Genomic DNA, 26,440 nt, shown 5'->3' on the forward strand with positions numbered 1-26,440 from the left:
AAGAGATTGGTAACAATACCTCCTCAGGTGGACGAGCATCGCGAGTCGAGCAGGCTGTCTCCTTAGCGACACTGAATCCAAATTCCAGCCAAGACCCCAAAGGGGTTTTTGTGTTTCTGTCAAAGGGATGCCGTGTTGCACAGCCAGGAAGAGGGAAGATGGGGGGAGATGCTTTATCGGAAGGCAAATAGCTTCATGGGAGCCTTGAAAGCTTCACGCAGCCGCGCAACATGTCTGAAAGGTAGGCAGCTGAAAGTAGGAGAGTAACTTTAGTCTTTGCACTATTGACTTGACACACTTTGAAAAACCGAGATAGGGTTACAGGATTGAGTATCTCCTTTTTTGTATATTAACGCACAGTTAGCAGTCACTGAATGGCTGAGGCTGGTTCTGCGTGCCGGGAAAGCGAAGGAGAAATATGTCACTTATTCATTACTGAAGACAAATAGCATCCTCGAAGAAATGGATTATTTATGAAAAGCAGGTACAAACAGCCGCTCAGATGCGATATTAAATGTACAGTTGTTAACATTATTGACGACTAGCCTGGTGTCCGCATTTTGCATCCGCCGGCGATGGCTAATTGTATGCGATATGGCTAATTATGCTAATTGGGCCTGAATTGCAAGTCAGAGACATTTTCTGTGCAGCAAAGAAATGAATGCCGCAATGTTAGGATAATCCTTCACGGTGTGGCCACATGTTGGAAAGGTATGTGCGTTGGTAAAATTGCTCCCGAATGGTTCTGTTATAATAGTTGGAGCTTCTAATGAAGCCCCAAAGATATATTGCTGTGTCTAATGGCTCAAATGTCAGTGGTGGTGGTGGTGAGACCTGGAATGTGCTCCTCTAAAGTATGCCAAGCTAAAGCTGGGTTGTTAGCTAGCAGAAGAGAGATGGCTGCAATCACCAAAACAGCAGGGGCAGAACAAAATAAGAATAAAAAGAAGAAGAATAGCAGTCACTGTGGAGTGTTAAAAGGACTTTGGTGTAACGTAGACCTTCATAGATGAGGGTCCATAGCTATTTATTTCCATCCCATCTCACATAATGGTCAACTGACCAGGAAAAAAATGCAGTTTTCTTTAGTTGGTCTGCTTTCAGGTACTGGCCAGAACATAAATAGGGAAGGCTTGCTGTTGTTTTTCCTCCCTAACCTGCTTGACTTTTAAAGCGGTATATTTTGGGTAAAATGCACTGGCCACACAACCAAACTCTAGACTCGCTAGCTCCCAAACCTACCTAAAAGAATCGGGTTCCACCTAAGGAGGCCAGGTGCCAGAGTACAGCCCTGTATTGGAAGGGTGGTTTTGTGTTTCGTCCTCTGCTGTTTACGCAGAAACTCACAAAAAATGAGTGAATGCTAGAGCAGACATTATTCTTCATGAGGCCTGGGAGCCAGGCCACACCACTGGGTTAGCTCTCCAGGAGCTGGTCTCCTGGTCAGAGTTGTTTCTCTTAAAGGGGCCATGTGGCACTTATTTAGCTGGTAACACATAAGCTACAGTCTGGTCCAAGTCCAGTTTAAAAATAAAGAACGGGAAGAAAGGAGGGCAGGACGGACCTTAAAGTTGCCCACCAACGGTTAGATTGAGCAGGCACAGCTTCTTCCCTGCTATGGTGAGAGGTCTTGTATTTTCATTATAGCATTTACAAATGTGCATCTTTACATAAGCATTAGCATATCCAAATATTATGCAGATCCGTGTCATCATTTGCCCTCTTTTTTTGGTGATGAAAAAGATAAAGGTAAAGGTATCCCTGACCGTTAGGTCAGTCACGGACGACTCTGGGGTTGCACGCTCATCTCGCTCTATAGGCTGAGGGAGCCGACATTTGTCCGCAGACAGCTTCCGAGTCGTGTGGCCAGCATGACTAAGCCGCTTCTGGCGAACCAGAGCAGCGCACGGAAACACAGTTTACCTTCCCGCCAGAGTGGTACCTATTTATCTACTTGCACTTTGACGTGCTTTCGAACTGCTAGGTGGGCAGGAGCTAGGACTGAACAACAGGAGCTCACCCCATTGCAGGGATTTGAACCGCCAACCTTCCAATTGGCAGTGCCACCTGTGTCCCTTTTTGGTGATGAACAAGTGTCCAACTCTACCCTTCTAGCAGCCTGCTTTGGGCTCTGTCCTCATGCTCTGCCCTGGCATCTGAATTTTGTATTTCAAAGCTAGCAGTCCTAACCTGGCAAGCTGTCCCTCCCAGTCCTCACATCCCTCACATTTACTAGTCATTTACAGCACTGCATTGTTTTTCCATTCATCCCCGCCACTGAGATTGCAAAAACCAAGCGCCACACGCAGCCCTCTAATTCTATCTGCCGATTGTAAGTAGGCTCATGTGGAGCAAGAGCACAGTGCAAATAGGAAGAGCTGCTATGTTATCCTTCTCTTGATAACCCCCTGCCTGGGTTGCCTGCTGCTCATTGTTTCTTTCACACATGGAGTTGGTGTTCAGCCGACAATGCTGGAGTTCCATTGCTGTGTGATTCTCTTTTCTTATCTCTGTGGGTTTTTGCTATTGGAGAATCCACTCCTGTGGTCTCAAATGACCCTGATTCTTTTCAAATGCTTTCCCTCGTCCCTCAGAAAAATTGAAGGTGGACATCCTAGGGCTATCAGACAGAAAAGGACAAAGGTTTGTTCTCTGCTGCCCCAGAGGGTGGTACTTGAGCCACATCCACAACAAACATTTATAGCACTATTAGACCACTTTGAACAGTCATGGCTTTCTCCTAAAGAATTCTGGGAACTGTAGTTTGTTAAGGGTGCTGAGAGTAGTTAAAAGATCCCTGTGCCCCTCAAAAAGTGGCAATTCCCAGAGTTCTCTGGGGAAAGGCATTGGTTGTTGGGCTATACTGGAATTGTAGCTCTGGGACGGTAATAGGGACCTCCTAACAACTTTCAGCACCCTTAATATAACACAGCTCCTAGAATTCTTTGTGGGAAGCCATCACTGTCTAAATTGGTATGATGATGCTTTAAATGTATTGCGCGGATGCAGCTGTTGCTGGCAGGCTATTGGACAAGATGTTTCCGGTCATTGGATTACTCAGTATTGAGTGACTCTCAGATGAATTGTCTCCATTAAAAAGTTGACTTTGAATGATATGAAATTGGGTGCCGACTCATTCACACATCCAAGCAACTGCTGGTTACTGTAGTCAGTGGGTGATGATTACGAGCCCCTTTTAAGACGCTGAGAGGGGCTGAATGTTTATTTGAAACCTCCTTCCTTCCCACAGTACCATGTGTCAATATTATTTTTCTCTCCACTGGAAAAACCCCACCCAAATATGCATATAATCTTTTCAGACACCATATGTTACTGTATTCAATAGTATATTGGATTCACTTGTAATGTGTTGCACACCTCCAGTCCTTCTGCATATGGGATCCCCTTTTCATGTCTTATCACATAATATAAACATCTAGAACAATGGCAAAGGATCCTCTCTCTCTCTCTCTTTTTACATATAATGACAAACTGTATTTGGGTTACTGTATATCTTACAATTTCTTCTTTTCTCTCCCCTCCCCTCCCCTCCCCCCTCGCCCATCCAACATTACTTGGCAGCAAATTCAGACAGCGGATTATCAAAAGTAATTTTTCTCAGAAAAGAGAAAAAGATAATGACAGTCTTGAGTGCAGCACTGTTGACCGTAATCTATTTTTAATAAAGGATAATTTGGAGAACGTTTTTTTTTCCTCCTTCAAATGGGCAGAGCTGGATAAGGGCAGAAAGCTCTGGTAACATGTGGGAAATCTTCAACCAGTTCATTGTTGTCAGTTCTCTTCAGGATTCTATGTGCAGTGGTCTCAAATCTTTTACATCCCTCTGTAGTATCTGATAAGTGAGTCCTCCCAGCAGAAGCAGAAAGCGCAGAGAGGGGACCAATTGCTTTCTGGCTGATGAAGTGTGAGAGTACCCAATTTCACGTCTAAAACATGCAGCCTAATTGTTGATATGAAAGTTTGTGTTTCTAAGGTGTGTTTAATTTAGTTGGCTCATGGCAAGGGGACATTATCATACTATAGTTGAATTTGTTTTGTGATTATTTTCTCCCCATTAGGCTTATGGAGTTCGTTAGTGAGATTCTTGCCAGTAGGGAGGGGAGTTGGCTACAACATCGCAGTCCCTGTCTACCAATGTTGATTATCAATGCTGATGTGGCCTCTTCATGGATGTGGACCAAGCAATTGCCCCCTGTAACCCCCCCACACACATATACCCAAACAGAGATGGCCATGCATTTGTGAACATGAACTACCTCTCATCTGGTTTGTCCCCAGAGATCCACTTGCGGCAATCTTCAAATATCAGCAGTCCCAACCTAAAGAGAGACCTCTCCTGTTACAAATTACCAGGGGGCTGAAAGAGGAAAAGGCGTAGGACTGGGGAGGGATAAATATTATAGCCCAAGGGCCACATTCCTTCAATGGGAACCTTTCCGGGGCCACATACCAGTGATAAGTGTGCCCAGAGGCAAAAGCGAGTGGAGCAACAGGTATGTCTCTTGATTTTGTATAGTAGGCTGTATCCATGCCGTGGAGACTTTGCTGCACACCTTTCTCTATCCAAACAAGTGAGAGGCATTATTGCAGTTCAATATGCCAGCCAGACAAAAGCATGCAAGGACGGGGCTGAGCCAAGCCATTGAGGGATGTGGGATGTGAAGGAGCATGACCTAGGGAGATTCCTGAGGGCCAGATAGATAGAACTGGAGGGCCACATATAACCCACTCTCTCACACACACCACTTCCCTAGACCTGAGGTTTCCCGCTCCTGGCCTAGAGCTATGAGCATAGCAGGTCTCTGTGAGAGCATTAGTGGTATGAATTCCTCTCTAGAAGTAAGGCCTGTGATTTATGGTAACAACCAATTTCTCACTGTGGGCAAAAGGAGGGAAATAACTCTGCCAAGACAGACAGCATGAATCTTTTTCCCCCCTCTCCACTTAATGGTTGATATCATCTAAAGCGCGTCTCCCAGAGGGCCTGTTTGGAGATTCAGACCGAGCCAAAGTGCTCTCCGATCTAGGCAGAAAGCTACGGTAGTTTAAAATATGGTAAGCTGTAATTGTTTTAAATTGCATCCTGCCTCTACTGCCACAATTAGTTAAACTCGCCCTTAAGAGGTGATAATAAAAAGGAGAGCGAGGGGGAAATTGCCATCTAGCTGAACCGATCACCTTACCTGGAGTTTTAAAATATTATGAGGTGTGAAAATACAACCAGCTGAAGCTCAGCATCTTGCTGGCTGAAATGCTGTTCACCTTGAATGTATCTTTTATATACCTGCCCTGCAGCACCAATTCCCCAGCCTCCATTTAGCTCAGCTCTGTCTAGTATGAAAGAGAGCAAGTTCCCAGAATCTGAGCCAGAGGCCTCTCATGGCACTTCCGCCTGTGATGCTTTTAGCTGGAGATGGAACCTATGACCTTCCGCTTGTCTGTGTCCTGTACTTTCCAGATATGGTCTCACACTCTCTAGCTTCTTTCAATGGATAGAGGTATTAAGGCAGCCTTATGGGATAAGAAGAGTGCAGAGAAGGCTTGTGGTGTTTTCGCCACCTGTGTTCATTTATGAAGACACAAGAAGGCCAGATGGGAAGGAAGCAGGCAGAAAGGCAGGCGCAGGAAGATGTTTTAAGGCAGGTCAGTCTATAGCCTTTGTGCATTATACACATGGAGATCCATCCATGCAATTAAGGGGAAGTAGGGCCCCACCACTAGCTTTGCCTCCATAAGAACATACCTGCTGGATTGGACCGAAGGCCTTTCTAGTCTAGCATTCTTTTCAACCAGATACATCCCTGGGGCCATAGGATACATTGGCTCTCTCCTTCCAGTGTTGGAGAGAGAGAGAGAGAGAGAGAGAGCTCTGACCTTGGAGAAGGAGATCTAATGTCTGATTCATCTCTCTGAAGCTCCCATGGCTTTTATCTAGCCTTCCAAATATGGGACCTCCAGCAACAATAGGTTTGGAAGAGGGTGAGTATCAAGGCATGCTAGTGCAGACCAGGGGAAAACTTGTGCCTTGCTGATCCACCGACACAAACTAGAGATTTAATTTTGCCAGCCAGGAGCTGGTGTAGCTCAATCCTGTTTCTTTCCCTCCAGTTACTCTTTCGCATAACTGTAGAGCCAGTCTGCAGCAGGCTTCATATTTGAATATCATCCTATCAGATCAGCTTCTTCATTCAGCTGTCGTTTTTTCTTTTATCTTCATTTCTTCTTTTATCTTCTTCTTTCTTTACTGCAACTTTTCATTTTCTTAGCATTAAATATCTGCAACTGAACCTGTGGTATCCCTGCTGTAGCATTTTCAATCTCGCATTTGTAGACTAAATCATTTTAGCAAATGACTATAATTTAAATCGGGGGCAGGCAGACTTGAGGCTTGTCGGATCTGCTTGGTTTTTTGCTAGAATCCCAAGGTCTGCCCACCAGAGCCATTTTCAAAAGGGCAAAACGCTTAGAGTGAAAGAAAAGGGTGCCTCGGAGCGCATTTGGAGTATGGGAATTTGTTTTCAGCACCCAGCAATGAACCGAGCTCACAATCCTTCCACACCTTCTTGGAAGAAGTATGCCTCTGAATCACAAGTATGCAAGAAATCACAAGTGGGGAAGAGTTGTTTCACTCAAATCCTGCCAGCTGGCTGGCTTCCCATGGAAATCAGGTTGGCCACCATGAGAATAAGATGCTAGACTAGATGAGGGTCTTTGGGAACTTTCTGGATGTTCCTCAACACCATCATCCATGGTTTTCCTCTAGGCTTGGTTAAACCCATTTTGGGATTGACTCTGCAGAAAAGAAGCTGCAAAGGGATGACACAGAAGGCCTATCCAGGTCCAAGCCGATAACTCCTTTGAATTTTGTCTAGATGCTTATTAGTTCATTAAATTGTTCCTAAGTGGCCTCAGTCTCTTAAGAAAATATCACTGCTGCAGCCAGACTTCCATCTTGGAAAACATCCCCATAGAAACCTGATCAGAACTGGGTAATGTTAATAGTGAACTATTCCATTTTGTAACCACCTGGTGGCATTAAATGTGGAAGGAACTGTAAAATAATAGCAACTCATTCCACTTCGCAATGAAGCTAGCCTTCAGCTAGTCACTATCACTCTGCTAAACCTACCTCACAGGGTTGTTGTGCTGATAAAATAAGAGAGAAGCAATTTATGCCACCCTGACTTCTTTGGGTAGGGTAGGAAATAATATTTGAATCATCATCATCATCATCTCAACTCTATAACACTGCACTAACAACCACCTCTCTCCTATTCTGAATTATTTTCGAAGTGCATTGTGACATGGTATAATGACATATTTTATGACACTGACAGTGTATCAGATGATTATATTGTATAAAGCTAATAAAAGTCACCCCCACAGAACAGTTCACTCAAAGCAGCTTCAAATCCTTGCGCACAGCAACAATCTAATGTGGCTACACGGATAGGAATGGCACAGTAAATTAAAAAAATTATCGGCTTCGAAATAGAGGCACGTAAATAGTGTTTTTCAATCTAGCTTCATAAATCAATCCTAAACACCTAAACACATACACAGATGTTTGTCAGACTCTAAATTTATGCTCATATAAGTCAGGCCATGTATAAAACAAAAGAAATGTGAGATTCAGAGGATGTGTTAGTAAAACGACCATGTGCTTGATCCAAGCCAGGGTTTGTAGGGGAGTCCTGGCTGAGTGCAGTAAACATCCAGAATAGGCTGCAGGTCGTCAGGACCCTGGACAGCTCACAGTGACACTCCTAGGTATAAGCTTGCTCTAACATACAGCAGGTGGTTCCCAACCTTTTTGGATATGTGGTGACTCACAAGTATACTTGGTATGTTGATCCATCAGTTTATTGTCACTTGAATTTTGGACCTTAGGTCTTCTCTGCTGCCAGCCTCCAGAGAACTAAGTGTGGTGTAATGATTAGAGTGTCAGACTAGAACCTGGGAGACGAGGGTTCAAATCCCCACTCAGCCACAAAGTCCATTGGGTGACCTTTGGCCAAAAAGGTGGCATTTATAGCCCACCTTTCTTCCAAGGAGTTCAGTGTGGTGTACAACAAATGTGAGTCCTGAAGTCTTACTTCATAAATAAACCCAAAATAATTATTGCTTGTAATCCGTAACTAGAATACCTCTTAACATTTTTCTTGCTGTTTTGTTGCCTTGTGTTCACACTTGTAACCAAACATTGGAAAGCGTTAAAATTTAAGGCTCAAGACTTTGGTGTGGTACCAGAGAAAGGTTCAGAGGATGAGAGAGAAGCATCCCTTCCCTCTTCAGTGCGGGAGAGAGCTATCTCCCCAGCCGCAGAGGATGAATGCATAACTGGTCCCTGGTGCTCCCCTTCCATGGAAGTCTTTGATGGCAGTTGCTTCAGATATTCTCTTCTGTGATAGAGACTCTCTCCTTGGGTGATTCCTAAATCTAATCTTCTCCTTTTTCTGTGACGTTGGACATCTTCTTTGTTAGTGGGGGGCCATGATGGAGCAAAAGTGTACACAGTCCAGAACCCTGGGAAATGGAAGGTTCAAATCAAGACCATGTCAACAGGAACCTGGAGTCATCCAGATGTATGTACTGTGCAAGCAGTACCATTTGTGTAGGCATGGATAACCTGCAGCTCTTCAGATGTTTTAGGACTCACCGCAGACCATCAATGGAGGGATACAGGTTCACGATCCATGCTTCAGTACATAAAGGCCAAGGGGTGGAGACAGTAGGCATGGCCTGCAGCTTGTCCACCTCCACGGATCTTTCTTTTCGATGCCTAGCACACGCCCAGCTTGTCTCCTGTGTAAACAGATGGCATGCCTTTGAGGAAGCCAAAATTTTGCCACAGTGCACGGGAAGTTTATGTCAGGCAAATCGGAATGGGAAGGGTCCCCCTGAGCTTAGGGAGTTTGAGAAGCATTGCTTTAAAGAGCATGTGGAATATTTGGCAGAACCTCTTTTATCGGATATTTCCAAAAGGTGAGTTTTGCCGAAGCAACTTACGATTCTGTTCAAGGGTATTCTCAAATGGCAACACTGCTTCCATCTGAAGCCACTTAGTACTTTATATTGGCCTTACATTCTCGTGTAGAAGGAAGGTTCCATTACCATTCTTACCAGAGCGTTTTATAGTTGCACGTCTTCCTCTGCTCCCTTGTGCAGCTGTTATAATCATGTTTTGTGACAGATCATGGGGCTTGTAGAATAACCGGAGTGTGGTTTGCTGAATCGACTGTGCTACTAAAGATCAACATGAATATCTATCAAGGTATTCCTCCATAGACTTCTCTGCGCCTTTAGAGATGTTCATTTGCTTGAAATCACAACCTTGAAAATTGCACCGTTTATGCAATAAAGAATAAACCAATTTCAGTTCTCTTGCCCAACAAAATAACAAACCGTATAAACTCATCTGGTGCATGCATAAAGTGCTATCTGTCAGACTCGGCTCCAATAAAGTCAGTGGTGGAGAAGAGAATCATAGAATCACAGAATTGTAGAGTTGGAAGGGTCTGTGAGGGCCATCTAGCCCAATCTTTTGCTCAATGTGGGGCTTGAACCCACAACTCAGATTAAAAGTCTTGTGCTTACACCATAAAGAACTCATAACCCACCTACTCTCAGCAGCCATAAACATCATAACCAGATACTAGAGAGACCTGTCAGGAGTAAACATGAACCAATGGTGCCAAGTAGTATGGGAAACAGCCTTACTAGAAAAATTAACCAATAAACTGAAACTGACACGGGGACAAATAGAAGACGCCTTCACCCCGGTATGGCTCTCCTTTATCACGTACACAGCCCAACAAGACAACGACAAAAATCCACCAACAGCATACAAATCAATATGGCTAACCTGATCCAGAACACCCACCCACCCCACTCACACATGAAAACAAAGACCACCACAGCCAACCACAAATGAACAGCCACACCCTAGGCTAACCCCAACCTCTCTCACCACCAAAGGAACAAGCGAACAACAGAGAACCTACACAAGCAACACTGACACAAAACCCCACATATATTAAGTAAAATAGAAACATTGCCACCCGACCCCACCCCCCACTCATCCTTCCCCCCTCCACCTCTTTCCCCCTTTTCTTCCTAATGTCTCAACAAATGAAACCGACTTGTAAAAAAAAAAGTTACATGGGGGAAAAATACGAGAGAGACATTGCACATACCTTTGTAAATCAAGAAAATGTTTAATAAAAATACATTTTTTAAAAAAACGTCTCATGCTCTGCTGACTGAGCTATCTCAGCAAAAAGGGGAAAGTGTCAAAATGGAAGTATAGAGTTTGCAAGTTGCGCTGGTCAATGAACAAGCCTGATCCAGAAGCTTTCATAAGGATCAGGGTGTGTCAGGGTCTGGCCTGTCCTTGTTAAGAGGCTTTCTTGCTGGCCATCTAACAGTTCCCTTCCTTTGTGCAGTGCCAGGTGATGTTACAGAGGCCCATCCTAACAATGCCAGGTCCTGGATTCAGTGGCAAAGCACAGGATTGCGTGCAGGAGGCTCCTAGTTCAACCCATAGTACCTGAAGTTAAAAGGACCACTCACTGAGATCTCAGAGGTTGCTGCTGATCAGAATTGACAATGCTGGGCTAAATATACAAAGAGCCTCACCTGATACCAGGAAGCATCTTTGCCTTGTTCAGGCATTGTGCCTGAACAGGGAATTCCCAACATGAACAGAGAGTACAAGGTAGGGGGCGGGAAGCACACACAAGCCCTGCTTCCAAGAATCCCATGCATGTTGGCCCCATCTACTCCCCCCTTGATCTTCTCATGTTGTGCAGGTGGGTCTGAAGGAGACGCCTAAACATGTTTGGGTGAATGTGCTTAGAATCCTGTGCTATCAAGGTTCGTGCCACAGGTTCTCCATTTATGTTAGAACCAGTCTTTAACCCAAATGCATCTTGGATGCAGAGTTCTAAGAGTAAGTGGACTGTGGTTCTGACCCACCTCTGCAATTTCTGCGGAAACAAGATCATTTTCAACTCTGCGTGTTGCTCCTATACTTTGTGCACACCAGCCTCACAGCAGTGAGCTGTGCCTCTGTGTTTCCCACCCCTGTGCCCTGGGCCTGATTGCTGATACCAGACCAGGAGACCCCTCTGTGACTTTACAATGTGATCTTCTTAAGCTCCTCAGGTCTGAACGCAAGCTGGCTTAGATTGCGCACCAACCATTCATCGCCCTTCTCCGATCTAAGCGATACAGAAATCCCTTTGCCAGTATTATCGTCAAGGAGCAGAGGGGTTCGCCCGCCCAGCTGTGATTCCGGCATTGCCTCTCCAGTAAGCATTCTGGTTCTGAGTTCTGTGGAAAGAAGCACAAGTTGATGGTAACCTCACTACTAGCATCTCCTTCTGCAGCATGATAGTGCAAACATTCTCCCTGAGTTTTAGCCATCAGAAACAAGAGACTGTCTGTTGTAATAGAAGACGTAAGGGTGACCAATTTGGGTGTGTGTAGAGATGGATTGCCTCTTCAGATCCACCTGAGTAAGGACTTCAAAGCACCTTGTAAGGTGCTGTGAAAATAAAGTCTTCTTCTCCCCCCCCCCCTAGTTTTAGCAGGGTATAGTGGTTAAGAGCGGTAGACTCGTAATCTGGTGAACCGGGTTCGCTTCCCCGCTCCTCCACATGCAGCTGCTTGGGCTAATCATACTTCTCTGAAGTCTCTCAGCCCCACTCACCTCACAGAGTGTTTGTTGTGAGGGAGGAAGGGAAAGGAGATTGTTAGCCGCTTTGAGACTCCTTTGGGTAGTGATAAAGCAGGATATCAAATCCAAACTCTTCTTCTTCATCATCATCCAGTTTTCATGGAATTCTGCTGAACTGAGCAGGATTTAAACCCTCTGCGTCAGCTGATGAGCTCAGTTTGGCTACTTGGTCCTGTTTGTTGCTAGGAAAAGGCATGTGTAGCCTATGCAGGGTTTAATCCTGTCCTGTCACCCATCAGATGATGCCACAAGTTACGTATGTCAGCTGCTGGGCGTGTGGACATGGTTTGAAGGAAAGGGCCTTGTGGGCCAACTTGAGCTCCCTCATGGACCACAGACCAGAGGTTTCTCAGCCTTGCCTTAAAATAATTAAGAAGTGGTCAGGTGGTACGTATTCTTGCTTTTACGCTTTTAAAAACTTTGCGACTTCTCACTAGCCTTGCTTTCTGGTGGTTATTTGAGTCCTCAAATAGGCTTATTGACCTCCCAGTAAGCCTTTAAAGGTTTGCAGCAAGACTTCCATTGCAAAGCTGCCGGTGGTATTTTCAGTTTTAAAAATATCCTCTGCTGTTGTGCTCTAACAAAAAAACAACAACAATCCAGAGCTCTTCCATGCTCTACAGGCAATGTTTTGGACAGCTTCACTTCTGGCAAAGTGCATGAACCTAGAGAAATATAGGGTTGTATTGACACAAAACAGAGCACTCTGTGACAGGGGTGCCAATTTGAATTAAATACTGGGGGGGGCAGGTAAGCCCCACCCTGCATAATTGATCACAAGACATGGTTCACACACACCATTTCCATGGCAATGCTGATCTATTTCAGGGAGGCCTAGCCCCCTCAAATATGTTGGGGGGCAGAGGGACCTTGGCTCCTATGCTCTGTGGCTTTGGGGGGCCGGGCTGAGCCAAATGGAGTCCGTTATTGACATTGTTCTTCAATATAGGGTAGGAGACCGCTAAATCATCCTGATTTTTCTGACACCCCCCCCCCACCCCTAATAATTGTGTCATCCTTTTAAGTTGCTTTTGCTATTTTCTTTCAAATGCATTGAAAATGTCCACTGTTTGGAAACAGTCTGAAATTTTCGTGCTGATTAAAAGGTATCTGGCAGAACAGGGAAATAATTCCTAATTTTGGTTTCTCCTCTTTCAAGCTTCCATCAGATTCCTTCAAGTATCTCACCTGGCATGAATTAGAAGAGCATGATGTTCAAGGGAACCAAATCCGCTGCCCCCGAGTGAGAGAAGGTATAGAAAAAGAATCTGGCTTGTAGCCTCCGGGATATTAGGAGATAGTGGGGTGTGAATGATGGCAGAAATGTGAATTGTCGAGGCAGGTGCCTTGCTTTGGAGCTCATGTGTGCTTCAACGAACATGCCGTAGGATTGTGCAGACAGACTGATCTGTGAGTTCAGTGAAGGTGTACCTCTGCATTCCCATAGGAGGTTGCCCCTTTCGGTGAACTGACTGTGTTTAATTGGTCCAACCAGTAGATAAATCAAAAGATTTAAATAATTGTCTGTTGCGGGCCAAAATTTATTCAGCAGGGTTCCATGTTAAAAGTAGGCTTGTTTGCATTGCAATTGGCCTGTTTGCATGGTTAATAATAATAATAATAATAATAATAATAATAATAATAGTTATTATTTGTACCCTGCCTATCTAACTGGATTGCCCCAGCCATTCTGGGAAGCTTCCAACACGTATCAATATATAATAAAAGGCTTCCCTAACCATTCCTGTTAGGCAGATCACTGACTAATAGCCCAGAATGATTGTTGCTATCATGTCAATGGGAGCTCATGGTTAGCAGATAACTGGATGTCTCTCTGTGTTTCAGAGCCTTCACCAACCTGGTGTCCTCCAGACATTGTTGGGCTACAACTTCCTTGGACACCGGCCGTGCTGGCTCAGGCTGATGGGATTTGTAGTCCAAAAAAATCTGTAGCCATCACTGTTGTTTGTTTGTTTCCATTTATGACTTGCTTCTGATAAAATATCTCAAAGCTATTTAACAGTAAGGACATCAACAGTAAGAAAAAATGCAACAATTTAAAATAGAAAGCAATTTCAAACCTAGTACCGATAGAAACTGGGATTAAAAAAATATCCATAAGGCTTGCTGAAAAAAGGAAAGTCTTTAAGAAGCACTGACATGCCAATGGAAACTGTGCCTGTCTGATATGTAACAGAAGGGAGTTCCACAGGGTGGGTCCGCCATGATGATGATGTTTTTGGAAGGAGGCTCCCTACTTTTGGAACTTCCTCCTGTTAAATATTTCTCCTGCAGGCTCTTTCTTTCAGAGCATATAGATCAGTTGGGCATATGAAAGATGAGATGACCTTTTAGATATCCTGGTCCCAAGCTATATAGGGCTTTGTACACCAGTACTAGCACCTTGACTTTAGCTTAGTAGCTAATTGGTAGCCAGAGCAATTCTTTCAGCAGTGGCACAGCATGATGGCAATATTCTGCCCCAGTAAGCAATCGAACTGTTGCATTTTGCATTAGCTTCAATTTCTGAATCAACCTCAGGGGCAGCCACACACACAGTGCATTGCAGTTGTCCAACCTGGTGGTTGCCAATGCATGGAGGACAGTGGTCAGGCTACCCTGGTCCAGAAATGGTTGTTGCTGGAAGCTGGTGAAAGGCATTCCTAGCCACTGAGGTCACCTGGACCTCTAGTGACGGATATGGATCTAGGAATGCCCTCAGATTATGAATCTGCTTCTTCAGGAGGAGTATGACCTTGTCCAAAGTGGTCAATATACCATTTATCCTGGCTCAGGATCTGCCCACCCACAGTGCCTCCATCTTGCCTGGATTCAGACTGGGTTTATTGGCCCAGGACTTGCACAGCTTCTCCCAGTTCAGAAGTGATAGAAAAATAGGTCTGGGTATCATCAGCCCCAAATTTCCTACTGACCGGCAGCTTCATATACAGTAGATGTTAAATAGCATTGGAGACAAGATGGTATCCTATGGTATCCCACAGTACAGTTGCCAGGAGGCAGACAGATAATCATCCAATGACATTCTCTGAAAGTGATCCCAGAGATAGGATCAGAACCAACGTAAAACAGAGCCGCCAGCATGCATTTCACTGTGCCGACTCAAGTGGATATCATGGCCTATGGTATCAAGAGCTGCTGAGATATCATGTAACAACAGGGTCTCAATCCCCATTCCTTCTCCCGAAAAAGGTCATCCATCAGGGTGATCAAGGCCGATTCAGTCCCACAAGCAGGCTAGAACCTGAATTAAAAGTGGGTCGAGATAATTGGCTTGCAACTGTCCTGCCGTGACCCTCTCAATCACCTTCCCCCCAAAGGGGGCATTTGTGACCAGGCAGAAGTTGTCACAAACCAATGGATCCTGGGTGGGCTTTTTCAATAGAAGTTGAATCACTGCCTCTTCCAAGATGGCCAAGACAACTTCCTCTCCCAAGCAGGGCTTTTCTTTCAGCCGAAACTCAGTTCTCAGGTGCTATTATAAAAGAACAAGGGGGGCACTCATGCTAAGTTCTAGCACCTCATTTTCTAGAAAAATAGACACCACAGCCCCCAGAATATCAGAAGCCTGCTTCACAGTAACTTGGTGGGGGTCTTCAGTATGGTTGCCCCCATGCTGTAGAACAGCATCTCTGTTGAGATATGACAGGCACCCACAATCCATACTTTGTAGAAACATTTGAAGTTGTTTGGTTTTTCTTTTGGCTGGCTTTTCCAGCAAGGTGGAAATGTCTGTGCCTTAGGTCTCCATTCTGTCTTCAGTTGTTTCTGTACTGTTTTAGACTATTTTTAGCTGTTCTGTTTTTATGGTATATCGGTAAATCAGTTTGAGACGTATGTAAAAGGTGATTCATAAACAATAATAACAGCACTAATGAATTAAACTTTATTGTTTAAAGCCATAGACAGTCACAATAGAAACAGAGCAAACAATGTATCTAACATATTCAATGATGATGATGATGATGGTACCCCCTCAGCATGCTTCAGAAGCCAGGGGCAAGGATTGTCTAGCCCAGGAGTTCCCAATTAGCCAATTACTGAGCACCCCCTATTTTTTCAAAAGTGAAGCCACGGACCCCCTACATTTGAAAATTTTGATATCTCTATGGTAGTTACCTCTGCAAAGCAATTTTTTGAACAAAATGTCGGGTAGCTCCTAATAAGCAAAGGATTTGAGGTACACTTTAAAAAACAGAATATCACAGAATTTGTGATATTACCATGCAAAAATGACAAAAAACCTAGTTGGAGGAGAGGCAAAGGATAGGACCATGGACCCCCAGGGTTCCCCAAACCCCTAATTAGGAGCCACTGGTCTAGCCTCTTTCATTGCCCTTTGTTCTCTAGTATACCAAAGTGCGGGACGCGGGTGGCACTGTGGGTTAAACCACAGAACCTAGGGCTTGCTGATCAGGAGGTCGGTAGTTTGAATCCCCGCGACAGGGTGAGCTCCCGTTGCTCAGTCCCAGCTCCTGCCAACCTAGCAGTTCGAAAGCACGTCAGAGTGCAAGTAGATAAATAGGTACCGCTCCAGCAGGAAGGTAAACGGCGTTTCCGTGCGCTGCTCTGGTTTGCCAGAAGCGGCTTAGTCATGCTGGCCACATGACCCGGAAGTTGTATGCCAGCTCCCTCAGCCAATAAAGCGAGCTGAGCGCCACAACCCCAGAGTCGTCCGTGACTGGACCTAACGGTCGGGGTCGCTTTACCTTTATACCAAAGTGCAGAACAGGCTCAGCAGTGCCAGAGGGGGTGGTCAGAGAAAACTGTATCAAGAGAGTATCATGTCTCACTTGTCCACTGTGCCATTGCCACCTGGAAAAACAGTCCCCGGAAAAACGACTCCATTTGTGTCATCCCCCCTCCTGCCAAACATTCCCTCTCCACCTTTATGAATTTGGGATCAGCTCTGGTTATTAGCCAAATGCTGTATTTGATTAATGGATCTTCTTAGTAAACTTGACGCAGCTTACAACAAAGAAATGAGCCATGCTAGGATGTTACAGAATGTTGGGAGCTTTCATAAGAAGCAATCATCTTACTCCTTCCTCAGTACCATAGTAAAGCACATGCCTTGTGATTTTGGCAGCAAACACATTTATTTAAAGTGGCAGAACAATGCAAAGCAGGTACCAGTAGAAGGGGGAGATACGAAGATTGTGGAACTGCCAGATCCAAAGCTAAGCTTGTGTCAGCAGGTTAGAAAATGTGGGTTCTTCAGGAGGGGGGGTGTTTCCTTCCCCCCACTTTCTACCAGCTGAGGATTTTCATGGATTTTACTTCCCATTGGTCCCCGTGGAAGAGAAAATGAGTATGCCAACCCAGGACTGGCATATTTTACCTTCCACTCTGGAGGAATAAGAGACTCCCTGTTCCTGAATGGGGTAGCTGTGCCTCTGAAGGACCAGGTGCGCAGCCTGGGAGTCATTTTGGACTCACAGCTGTCAATGGAGGTGCAGGTTAATTCTGTGTCCAGGGCAGCTGTCTACCAGCTCCATCTGGTACGCAGGCTGAGACCCTACCTGCCCGCGGACTGTCTCACCAGAGTGGTGCATGCTCTAGTTATCTCTCACTTGGATTACTGCAATGCGCTCTATGTGGGGCTACCTTTGAAAGTGACCCAGAAACTACAACTAATCCAGAATGCAGCAGCTAGACTGGTGACTGGGAGTGGCCGCCGAGACCACATAACACCGATCTTCAAAGACCTACATTGGCTCCCAGTACGTTTCCGAGCACAATTCAAAGTGTTGGTGCTGACCTTTAAAGCCCTAAATGGCCTCGGTCCAGTATATCTGAAGGAGCGTCTCCACCCCCATCATTCTGCCCGGACACTGAGGTCCAGTGCCAAGGGCCTTCTGGCGGTTCCCTCACTACGAGAAGCCAAGTTACAGGGAACCAGGCAGAGGGCCTTCTCGGTAGTGGCACCCGCCCTGTGGAACGCCCTCCCACCAGATGTCAAAGAGAAAAACAACTACCAGACTTTTAGAAGACATCTGAAAGCAGCCCTGTTTAGGGAAGCTTTTAATGTTTAATAGATTATTGTATTTTAACATTCTGTTGGAAGCTGCCCAGAGTGGCTGGGGAAACCCAGCGAGATGGGCGGGGTATAAATTAAAAATTATTATTATTATTATTATTATTATTATTATTATTATTATTATTATTATTATTATTTGGACAAGCCTCCCTAAATCCAACTCACCCCCCCCACACACACACACAGGGCACCTCCTTTTTGCCCTCCGCTAGAGGAGCAGAGACAGTAGAGGACGGACAGCCACTGAGGCTTTCACACCTGCAGTGAGGAGACCTAGTGGATCATCTTCTCTGTATCTCTCGCTTTCCACCCATGGAGAGGAGGAACTGCAAATCCTATGGCCTTTATGGCTTTCCAGGCACCATGCCATAGGTCCCTTAATTGATCCATTAATTGGTTGGTTAAATAGTAGCTGATTGATCAGTTGGCAGCCCCAATTATCATGTTCAATTGGAGCCACGCAGTTTATCTGTGTATGGTCCTGCAGCTGATACATACTACTATCCCAGTGATCAGGAAGTATGAAGAAATCATGGAACAGAAAGGAATAAAAACCTGGCATCGGAGATAAGAAGTAATTTGCAATGAGAATCAGTTGAAAGAATTCCAATTTGTTTTCCTGGCAGCCGTCGTCATCATCCCTTTCTCCCCCAAAGCAATCTTGAAGGCAATCCAATATGGCAAATACATTATCGTAACAATGCAGGCATCCATGATCGTCCCAACTTCCATTTGAATGCTGTCTTTCTAGGACCTAGATAGAGATCAATTTTGCCAGACACAGCTGTCCCAAGATCTAATCCCCAACCAGTTATTTTATTCACTGTTGTTGACAAACAATAAATATGAGAAAGATTATATGAGAAAATCCTTAAGATATGGGAAACTGCATGGTTATGCAGTCATCCCACTCTTGAATTTGGCTTGCTTTTTTACTGTATCAAAAACCTCTGTTTGCACAGAGGCTGACAGTGGGAGAAAGCAAATACGTGTGTATGCAATGGGAAATAAAGACTTTTTCAGAGCACTTTTTCAGAGTGGCCTGTGGGGGAGCTCAGATCCTGTTTACTGACCCTTGTTTAGAGCTTTAAAGGCCAAAGGTAAAGGTAAAGGGACCCCTCAAAGTTAAGTCCAGTCGCAAACGACTCTGGGGTTGCGGCGCTCATCTCGCTTTACAGGCCAAGAGAGCTGGCGTTTGTCCGCTCCGCAGACAGTTTTTTCTGGGTCATGTGGCCAACATGACTAAGCCGCTTCTGGCGCAACAGAACACCAACACCAGAGCAGCACACGCAAACGCCATTTACCTTCCCGCCGGAGCGGTACCTATTAATCTACTTGCACTTTTGGGCATGCTTTCGAACTGCTAGGTTGGCAGGAGCTAGGACCGAGCAACGGGAGCTCACCCCGTCGCGAGGATTCGAACCACCGACCTTTTGACCAGCAAGCCCTAGGCTCAGTGGTTTAGACCACAGCGCCACCCATGTCTCCCTTAAAGGCCAAAGATGGCCCAATTGGGCCTAGAACCCAAAAGGAGGCCAGTGTAACTAGCCCAGAATTGGTGTGCAGTAATGCGATCTGAACACCTGGCACTCAGCCTTAATGGCTCTCTCTCACAAAGTACTCCAAGTATGGAATTGTCTTCCCAGGGAAGTCCACCTGGCAGGAGAATCATCATTTTGGCACAAGGCTTTACCTCCAGGAATTAAATCTTTGATGTTTTGTCTGCTGGTCTGGGTTTGATTTTGTGAGCTGGTTGTTCTAACAGTGGCTCCTACTAGTCTAGCGGTGCAAATTTTGAATCGCAATTGCTTTTTTTTTTTTTAATAATAATAAATTTTTATTGTTTTTCCAAAAAATAACAAATTACAACAAATAATCATATCTAATAGACAATGCAATACTATAGCTCTGCCGAGCACTGACTCCCCTCCTCCACGTCAACAGGTTTTTTAGTCCAGTTTTGTCGCGCAGTTCATATTACATCCTTATTAGTCTTTGTCAAAGGTTTATTCCAGTCCTACAAGTGTTTTTAAACTTCCTCTGTTCGATCTTAGATACTCCACAAATTTACTCCAATCTCTTTGAAACCTCGAGTCATCCTGGTTTCTGACCCTGCCGGTCAGTTTTGCCAGTTCGGCATATTCCACCATCTTCGCCTGCCACTCATCAATTGTAGGCAATGAATCGCAATTGCTTTTAGTGAGCCATGTTTCAAAAAGGACACACCAAAAGTTGTTGAGCTAAAAATGCGATTTTTAGATTGACTTGCCTAAGATCCAAAGATCCAGGACAAAGAGCCACTTTCTGGAAATTTCCTCCAGGTGTCTATTCCGCCTTTGAAATCCCGGTAAAGTCTGGGAAGATTCAGACGTAAGGCAGCCCTAGCTTGTATGCTATTTGTATGTGTTTTGTGTAAGCGGCCTTGAAACTTTTGAGGTGTAAGGCACTATAAATATATGTGTGTTTGTATACGTGTGTGTGTGTGTGTGTGTGTGTGTGATACACACACACATGTACACATATCCCCTCTTGCATGTTTCTAAGCTTTGAAATATTCTGCTAAGATATAAGGTAAAGGTAAAGGATCCCTGGACATTTAAGTCCAGTCAAAGTCCAGACTATGGGGTTGCAGCGCTCATCTCACTTCAGGCCGAGGGAGCCAGCGTTTGTCCGCAGAAAGCTTTCCTGATCCTGTGGCCAGGATGACTAAACTACTTCTCGCGCGACAGGACCCTGTGATGAGTGCCATACCATACAGAAACACTATTTACCTTCGCTATTTATCTATTCATGCTGGTATGCTTTCGAACTGCTAGGTTGGCAGGAGCTGGGACAGAGTGGTGGGGGTTTACCCCGTCACATGGACTCGAACTGCCGACCTTCCAATTGGCATGCCCAAGAGGCTCAGTGGTTTAGACCACAGCGCCACCCGCGTCCCTCTGCTAAGATATAAATGATAGGAATATAATATTGAGATGCCCTTCTCTCTCCCCACCTCTCCTCTGCCACAGCCTTAAAGTTTCTATAACATTAGTGTCTCACATTGAGTATAACTGATCTGTAGAAAAGGACTCTATGGACTGAAAGCAGAGATGCTGTATGTACTTTCGTAACCCCATAAAACTTAATAAAAACATTTTTTAAAAAAAAACATTGAGATGGATATATATATTTTTGAACAGGACCTTCTGAAGAAGAGCTTTTTTTCAGAGGAGAGCATCACACTCTGTGTGCAAGAAAAAAACTGACAGAGAATGAGAAATGGGAACAAAGGCTGCAAGAGAACTGGGAAAACTGTGTGGTAAGGACTTTTCTAAGATTGTGGGTTTTATTTTTAAAAAAATATTGTTAGTAATATCTCATTCAGGCTGCATTCCTATACACTCTTACAAGGAAGTGGGTGTCATTGGACTCCTAAAGGATTGTTTCTGACTCTGAATAAAAAGTATAGGACTGTCAGTGCAGTTTTAAAATTATTTTATTTAAAGAATTTGTATCCTGCACTTCTGCCAAAAAAGGTTCCCATAGCAGCTAATAGATCACAACAAGACAGTCCCTGGAAGGAAGTTTGTACTTAAGCATGGCATCCTCCTACCTAATCAAATTTCCATTTGTGCCCCATCTTTTTAGATTACAGATGTGTGTAAACTTTATTCACTTTAGTTACAGGTAGGTAGCCGTGTTGGTCTGCCATAATCAAAACAAAATAAAATAAAAATTTCCTTCCAGTAGCACCTTAGAGACCAACTAAGTTAGTTCTTGGTATGAGCTTTCGTGTGCATGCACACTTCTTCAGATGCATGTATCTGAAGAAGTGTGCATGCACACGAAAGCTCATACCAAGAACTAACTTAGTTGGTCTCTAAGGTGCTACTGGAAGGAATTTTTTATTTTATTTTATTCACTTTAGTAATTGTTTATTATTATTATTATTATTATTATTATTATTATTATTATTCTACTACTACTACTACTACTACAGGATTCTCAACCCTGTCAGGTAGTTTAAACCTCTGCCAAAGGAGGCGGCGAAATTCAGCTTGTCAAATTTGTCACCCTAATTTGTTAGCAGTTATAGGTATAACAGAGAGCCTATATGCAAAAACCAAATTAACTCAGAATGAGCCTCGCAGTTGCTCAGTCATCTTGCTTAGAAATAAGGAGGGTTTTGCATTGTATGAAAACCGAGGGATATGAAAACAGAGATGTGCTCTCTTTAAACATTTATCGTGTCCTTTAAACATTTGCAATCGACCTATGGAATCTGGGAATCCATACTGGAACTGTGACAGGGGGGCATTTTAACCCTTTCCTCTGTACCATTCCCGCCCCCGCCTCCCCATGAATATCTACCAAGACCACCTCGGAGCTGGGATATGCATTTCCCAACAGAGTAAATAACAGTTTTGGAAGAGATTTTTCTTGGGAAAAGAACATGGTGGGGTTAACCCTCCCACCTCACCAAATTACTCAGATCCATATTGTGGTCCTCTGCAGTTGCTATTTGCAAGACCTGAGATGCATTCTTGTCTAGTTTGGTCTTGATGCTGTCATAAACATCCAGTGTGCAAAAGATCTCCACTTGACTATTCAGCTAAATGGAATCTATTTGTGTGTTCTTTGAATTCCCTCCCACCACCAGAGTTTAAATCTTTCGTACCAAGACTTGGGAGACCTTTACCAGGTAGAAAACTGCAAAAGGATTCTCCGCCGTCTAATCCGAGTGGAGAGGCTTTGGCTGGTGGACAACTCCTTGACAGATCTAAGTGCCATATGCTTGCCAAGGTAATTTGATTATTATTGGGACTTTTCCAAGCATTAACTAAGTTAATAGCAGAACTATATATACCCCATGCATCTGCAGTCACGATTGCAAGCAATTTACTATAGTAGGTTTAAATCATTAGATCACGTTATACATCATTTGTTCCAAGCGCCATCTGGAGAGGTGGTTTTTGGCCACTAGAAATTGCACTCAACCAAGTTTTATTCAACTGGGAAACTAGGGTTTCCTGGTTCAGAAAAGAAGCCAGGAACTTGAACCACAGTTTGGAGTTGGTATAAGATCCTAGACTATTCTGATCCTGGCAACCACAGTTTGCCAGTCTGAATGAAAAAAGTGGGGATAATGGTTGAGAGTTTGTGCAAAGCTGGGGCTTCTGCAGGACTTATTCACAGTGTTGTTTCACTGGAACATTATGTCATCATCCCAGAAAGTAGCACACCCAAGCTGTAGCGTTGTTTAGTCATTTAGTCGTGTCTGACTCTTCGTGACCCCATGGAGCAGAGCACGCTAGGCACTCCTGTCTTCCACAGTTTGGTCAGACTTATGTTGGTAGCTTTGAGAACACTGTCCAACCATCTCGTCCTGTTGTCCCCTTCTCCTTGTGCCCTCAATCTTTCCCAACATCAGGGTCTTTTCCAGGGAGTCTTCTCTTCTCATGAGGTGGCCAAAGTATTGGAGCCTCAGCTTCAGGATCTGTAAGCTGTAGCGTAGCCGGTGCTATATAAACAACCTGAGAGAGGCAGCCAGGTGAGAGGCAGTGAAGAGTGGAAGATGCTGTCTGTGTTGCAAGGAGGGAGGAAGAACCAAGGCAAGCTTTTTTTCCCCTAAAGGGAAAGGAAAGTTAGAAAACAAAAAGGCAATTCAAGGCTGGGAGACATATAGCTCTTGCAGCGATACCAAATAGTCTCTGTGTGGTCTTATCAGAAAGGGAGTTTTTCCACACATTGGTTAATTGGAGACTTCTGGGTTTAATTGCTGCAGGTTGTGAAAGAGGAAGCAAAGTGGCAAAGTGGCTGTTGACATCTTGGCTAATTGTGTCAAGAAACGGTTTTCCAAATGAGCCCCTTCACTGACACAGGAAGAGTGTCAGAGAAATGCAATGTGAAACCAAGCTGATATGGTCCTCACAAGAAGTCTTGACCGTTTCGCAAACAGATCTTTGAGCATAGTTCTTGCAGCACTGGAGACTAATTAGCACATTTTCTGGTGCCTTTTGTAAGATAGTATCAGTATAGGGGTCCATTGAATTGCTTCTTACAAAAGAATCATTGTCTACATTTTCAGGACTTAAAAAAATAACCTCCCAAAAAAACCCTTGTTGTTGTAAGTTGGGATTTCTTTTTCCCTGCATGTAATAACCAATCGCACACATTTAATGTGCTTTCCAGATGCAAAGAGCTGAAACTCAGCAGAAATCATTTTACATCCTTCAAGCAGCTGCCAAAACTACCTGCGATTCAACATCTGTCCCTGGATGAGAACAACATTGAGACCCTTCATGGGCTGTGTGCCCTGAGACACACTCCACTGGAGTCTCTCGTGCTCCAGCGGAACCCCTGTGAGTTTCATGACAACTACAGGCAGCTGTAAGTTATTGCACGCCACTAGAGTGTATTTAGTAACAAGTCGGTCAGCAACAAAACGTTGCAGCATGTCCAGTGTCTCGTGTAGTCAGCCACACCCTGCGCTCCACTCCAATAGTCTGTTCCAGGGGTGGGGAACCTGTGGCCCTACACATGTTGCAGCATGACAGCTCCCATCATTACTGACTCTTTCGCCACCCCTCTTATCCAGCTCCCCCCTGCCAACAGTCACTTGCTTCTCTATGACCAGTGGGCAAGTTGGGTCCTCACTGGTATGTTGAGGGGAAGAGGGAGGTTGCACCCTTGAATTACCCCCCCCCCATCATTTTGTACTTTACAAACCATGGGGTTCCTTTGAGTCTGCTGACACCTCCCTCTCATACATGAATAGGAAACATAGGAAACTCACAGAGTCGGATCGAGGATCCTTCTAGCTCAGTATTGACTGGCGTGGACTGTCTAGGATTTCAGATATGGGATATTCCCAGTCCAGTCCTATCTGGAGTTGTTGGGGATTGAACTTGGGGCAGCGTTTCTCAAACTTGGGTCTCCCCAAGCTGTTGTTGGACTACAACTCCCATCACCCCTGGCCACTGGTCCTGCTAGCTAGGGATGATGGGAATTGTAGTCCAACAACAGCTGGGAACCCAAATTTGAGAAACACTCTGACCTGGGGGGCTTCTGTGTGCAGTTCAGATGCTCTACCACTGAACGATGGCCATTCCCCTGGTATTGTCCTGAGTGGTGGTGTTTTGCCTACCGAAACACTTCCGAACACTGGAAATAGAAGGAATTGTGTGTTCCTGGGAAAGCATGTTAAGTTGTTCTCAGATTCACCGATACACCCAAAGGCATGGGAGTTGTAAGTTAAGGCACATAGCCTTAACCTCTGCACCATGGAGCCAGTCAAAGCATTCTACTCTCACATGCTGTGCTCACTTAGAGTTTAATTTCTGGGCACAAGCTGTTTCCTTTGGTCTTTCTAGTGGGTCCACTAGTGGCAGAAGTGAGGTTGACCGACACACACACACCAAATTTTAGGGATGGAGAGCCCAGACTGGAGAGGGGATATGGGAGTAAAACTGAAGTTAAAGTCAAGGGCATGGGATGATGGAAATAAATTAATTTACTCCTAAATAATATTCTCTTCTAGTGTGTTCTCTAACTTGCCAAACTTGAAAATGCTGGATGGGATCCTGAAACTGCCAGAGGACTGTCCTCCACCGGAAACCAATTTTATGTCGAAAATATGCACCATCCTATAGCATTATATTTTGTGAGAGGACTGAAGGACTTGCCACAATTCAAAGAATGAATCCTGCAAATGCACAAGTCTGTTTCCTGACCTTGTGGTCATAAATAGAGCAGATTGTATGTCGTGCCAAAATTGTCCTGAACGACTGAACAACAACAACAACAAAAATTTGGAGTATATTTCCAATACTTTGTGGAGGCTGAAGGTGACCTCAATGGCTAGGAGTGCCTATTTCCAACTGCAGTTGGTTCACCAGCTTTGACCACTGTACTCCATGCTCTGGCGACTTCCAGATTGGATTACTGCAACATGCACAACATGGAGCTGCCCTTGAAGATGACTTGGAAATGTCAACTGGTCCAAAAATGCAGCAACCAGATTACTGGCTGGGGTTTAGGGCTCTCATAGCTCCTGTTTTAAAACAGATGCACGGGTTGCAATTCAAGGTGCTCACACTAGTGTTTAAAGCCCTAAATGACTTGGGCTCCAAATATCTGAAGGGTTGCCTCCTTCCCTATAACACCTCTTGGGTGTGAAGATCAGCTGAGAGGGACCTTTTGGAAGGAAAGGGCATTCTCTAGGTCAGCCCCTACGTTGTGAAATTGCCTCCCCACAGAGGTGCATCTCGCCACCATCCTTGTGTAACTTTCACATACAAGACACACAAGGGACGCGGGTGGCGCTGTGGGATAAACTACAGACCCTAGGGCTTGCCAATCAGAAGGTCGGCGGTTCGAGTCCCCGCGATGGGGTGAGCTCCCGTTGCTCGGTCCCTGCTCCTGCCAACCTAGCAGTTCAAAAGCACATCAAAGTGCAAGTAGATAAATAGGTACCGCTCCGGCAGGAAGGTGGGAAGGTAAACGGCATTTCCATGCGCTGCTCTGGTTTGCCAGAAGCGGCTTAGTCATGCTGGCCACATGACCTGGAAGCTGTACGAACGCCGGCTCCCTCAGCCAGTAAAGCGAGATGAGCGCCGCAACCCCAGAGTCGTTCGCGA

General features: G+C 44.8%; 1 protein-coding gene across 1 annotated transcript; it reads left to right on the forward strand.

Moving 5' to 3' along the window:
• On the forward strand, positions 1 to 24,195 carry LOC117046387. The gene is made up of 6 exons (XM_033148187.1): positions 1 to 241; positions 11,180 to 11,333; positions 12,921 to 13,014; positions 21,002 to 21,120; positions 22,462 to 22,604; positions 23,994 to 24,195. Exons 1-6 carry the CDS (start codon positions 231 to 233, stop codon positions 24,193 to 24,195), a joined length of 723 nt encoding a protein of 240 aa, XP_033004078.1. The 5' UTR covers positions 1 to 230.
• The last annotated feature ends 2,245 nt before the right edge of the window (positions 24,196 to 26,440 follow it).

This window comes from Lacerta agilis, chromosome 5 (assembly GCF_009819535.1).
Source record: "Lacerta agilis isolate rLacAgi1 chromosome 5, rLacAgi1.pri, whole genome shotgun sequence".
In the NCBI taxonomy this organism is placed as follows: Eukaryota; Metazoa; Chordata; class Lepidosauria; order Squamata; family Lacertidae; genus Lacerta; species Lacerta agilis.

Coding starts and splice junctions, on each gene's coding strand:
- LOC117046387 (XM_033148187.1), top strand. Junction 13,015..21,001: donor CTGCCCCCGAGTGAGAGAAG/GTATAGAAAAAG, acceptor ATTTTTGAACAG/GACCTTCTGAAGAAGAGCTT. Junction 22,605..23,993: donor AGTGCCATATGCTTGCCAAG/GTAATTTGATTA, acceptor TGTGCTTTCCAG/ATGCAAAGAGCTGAAACTCA.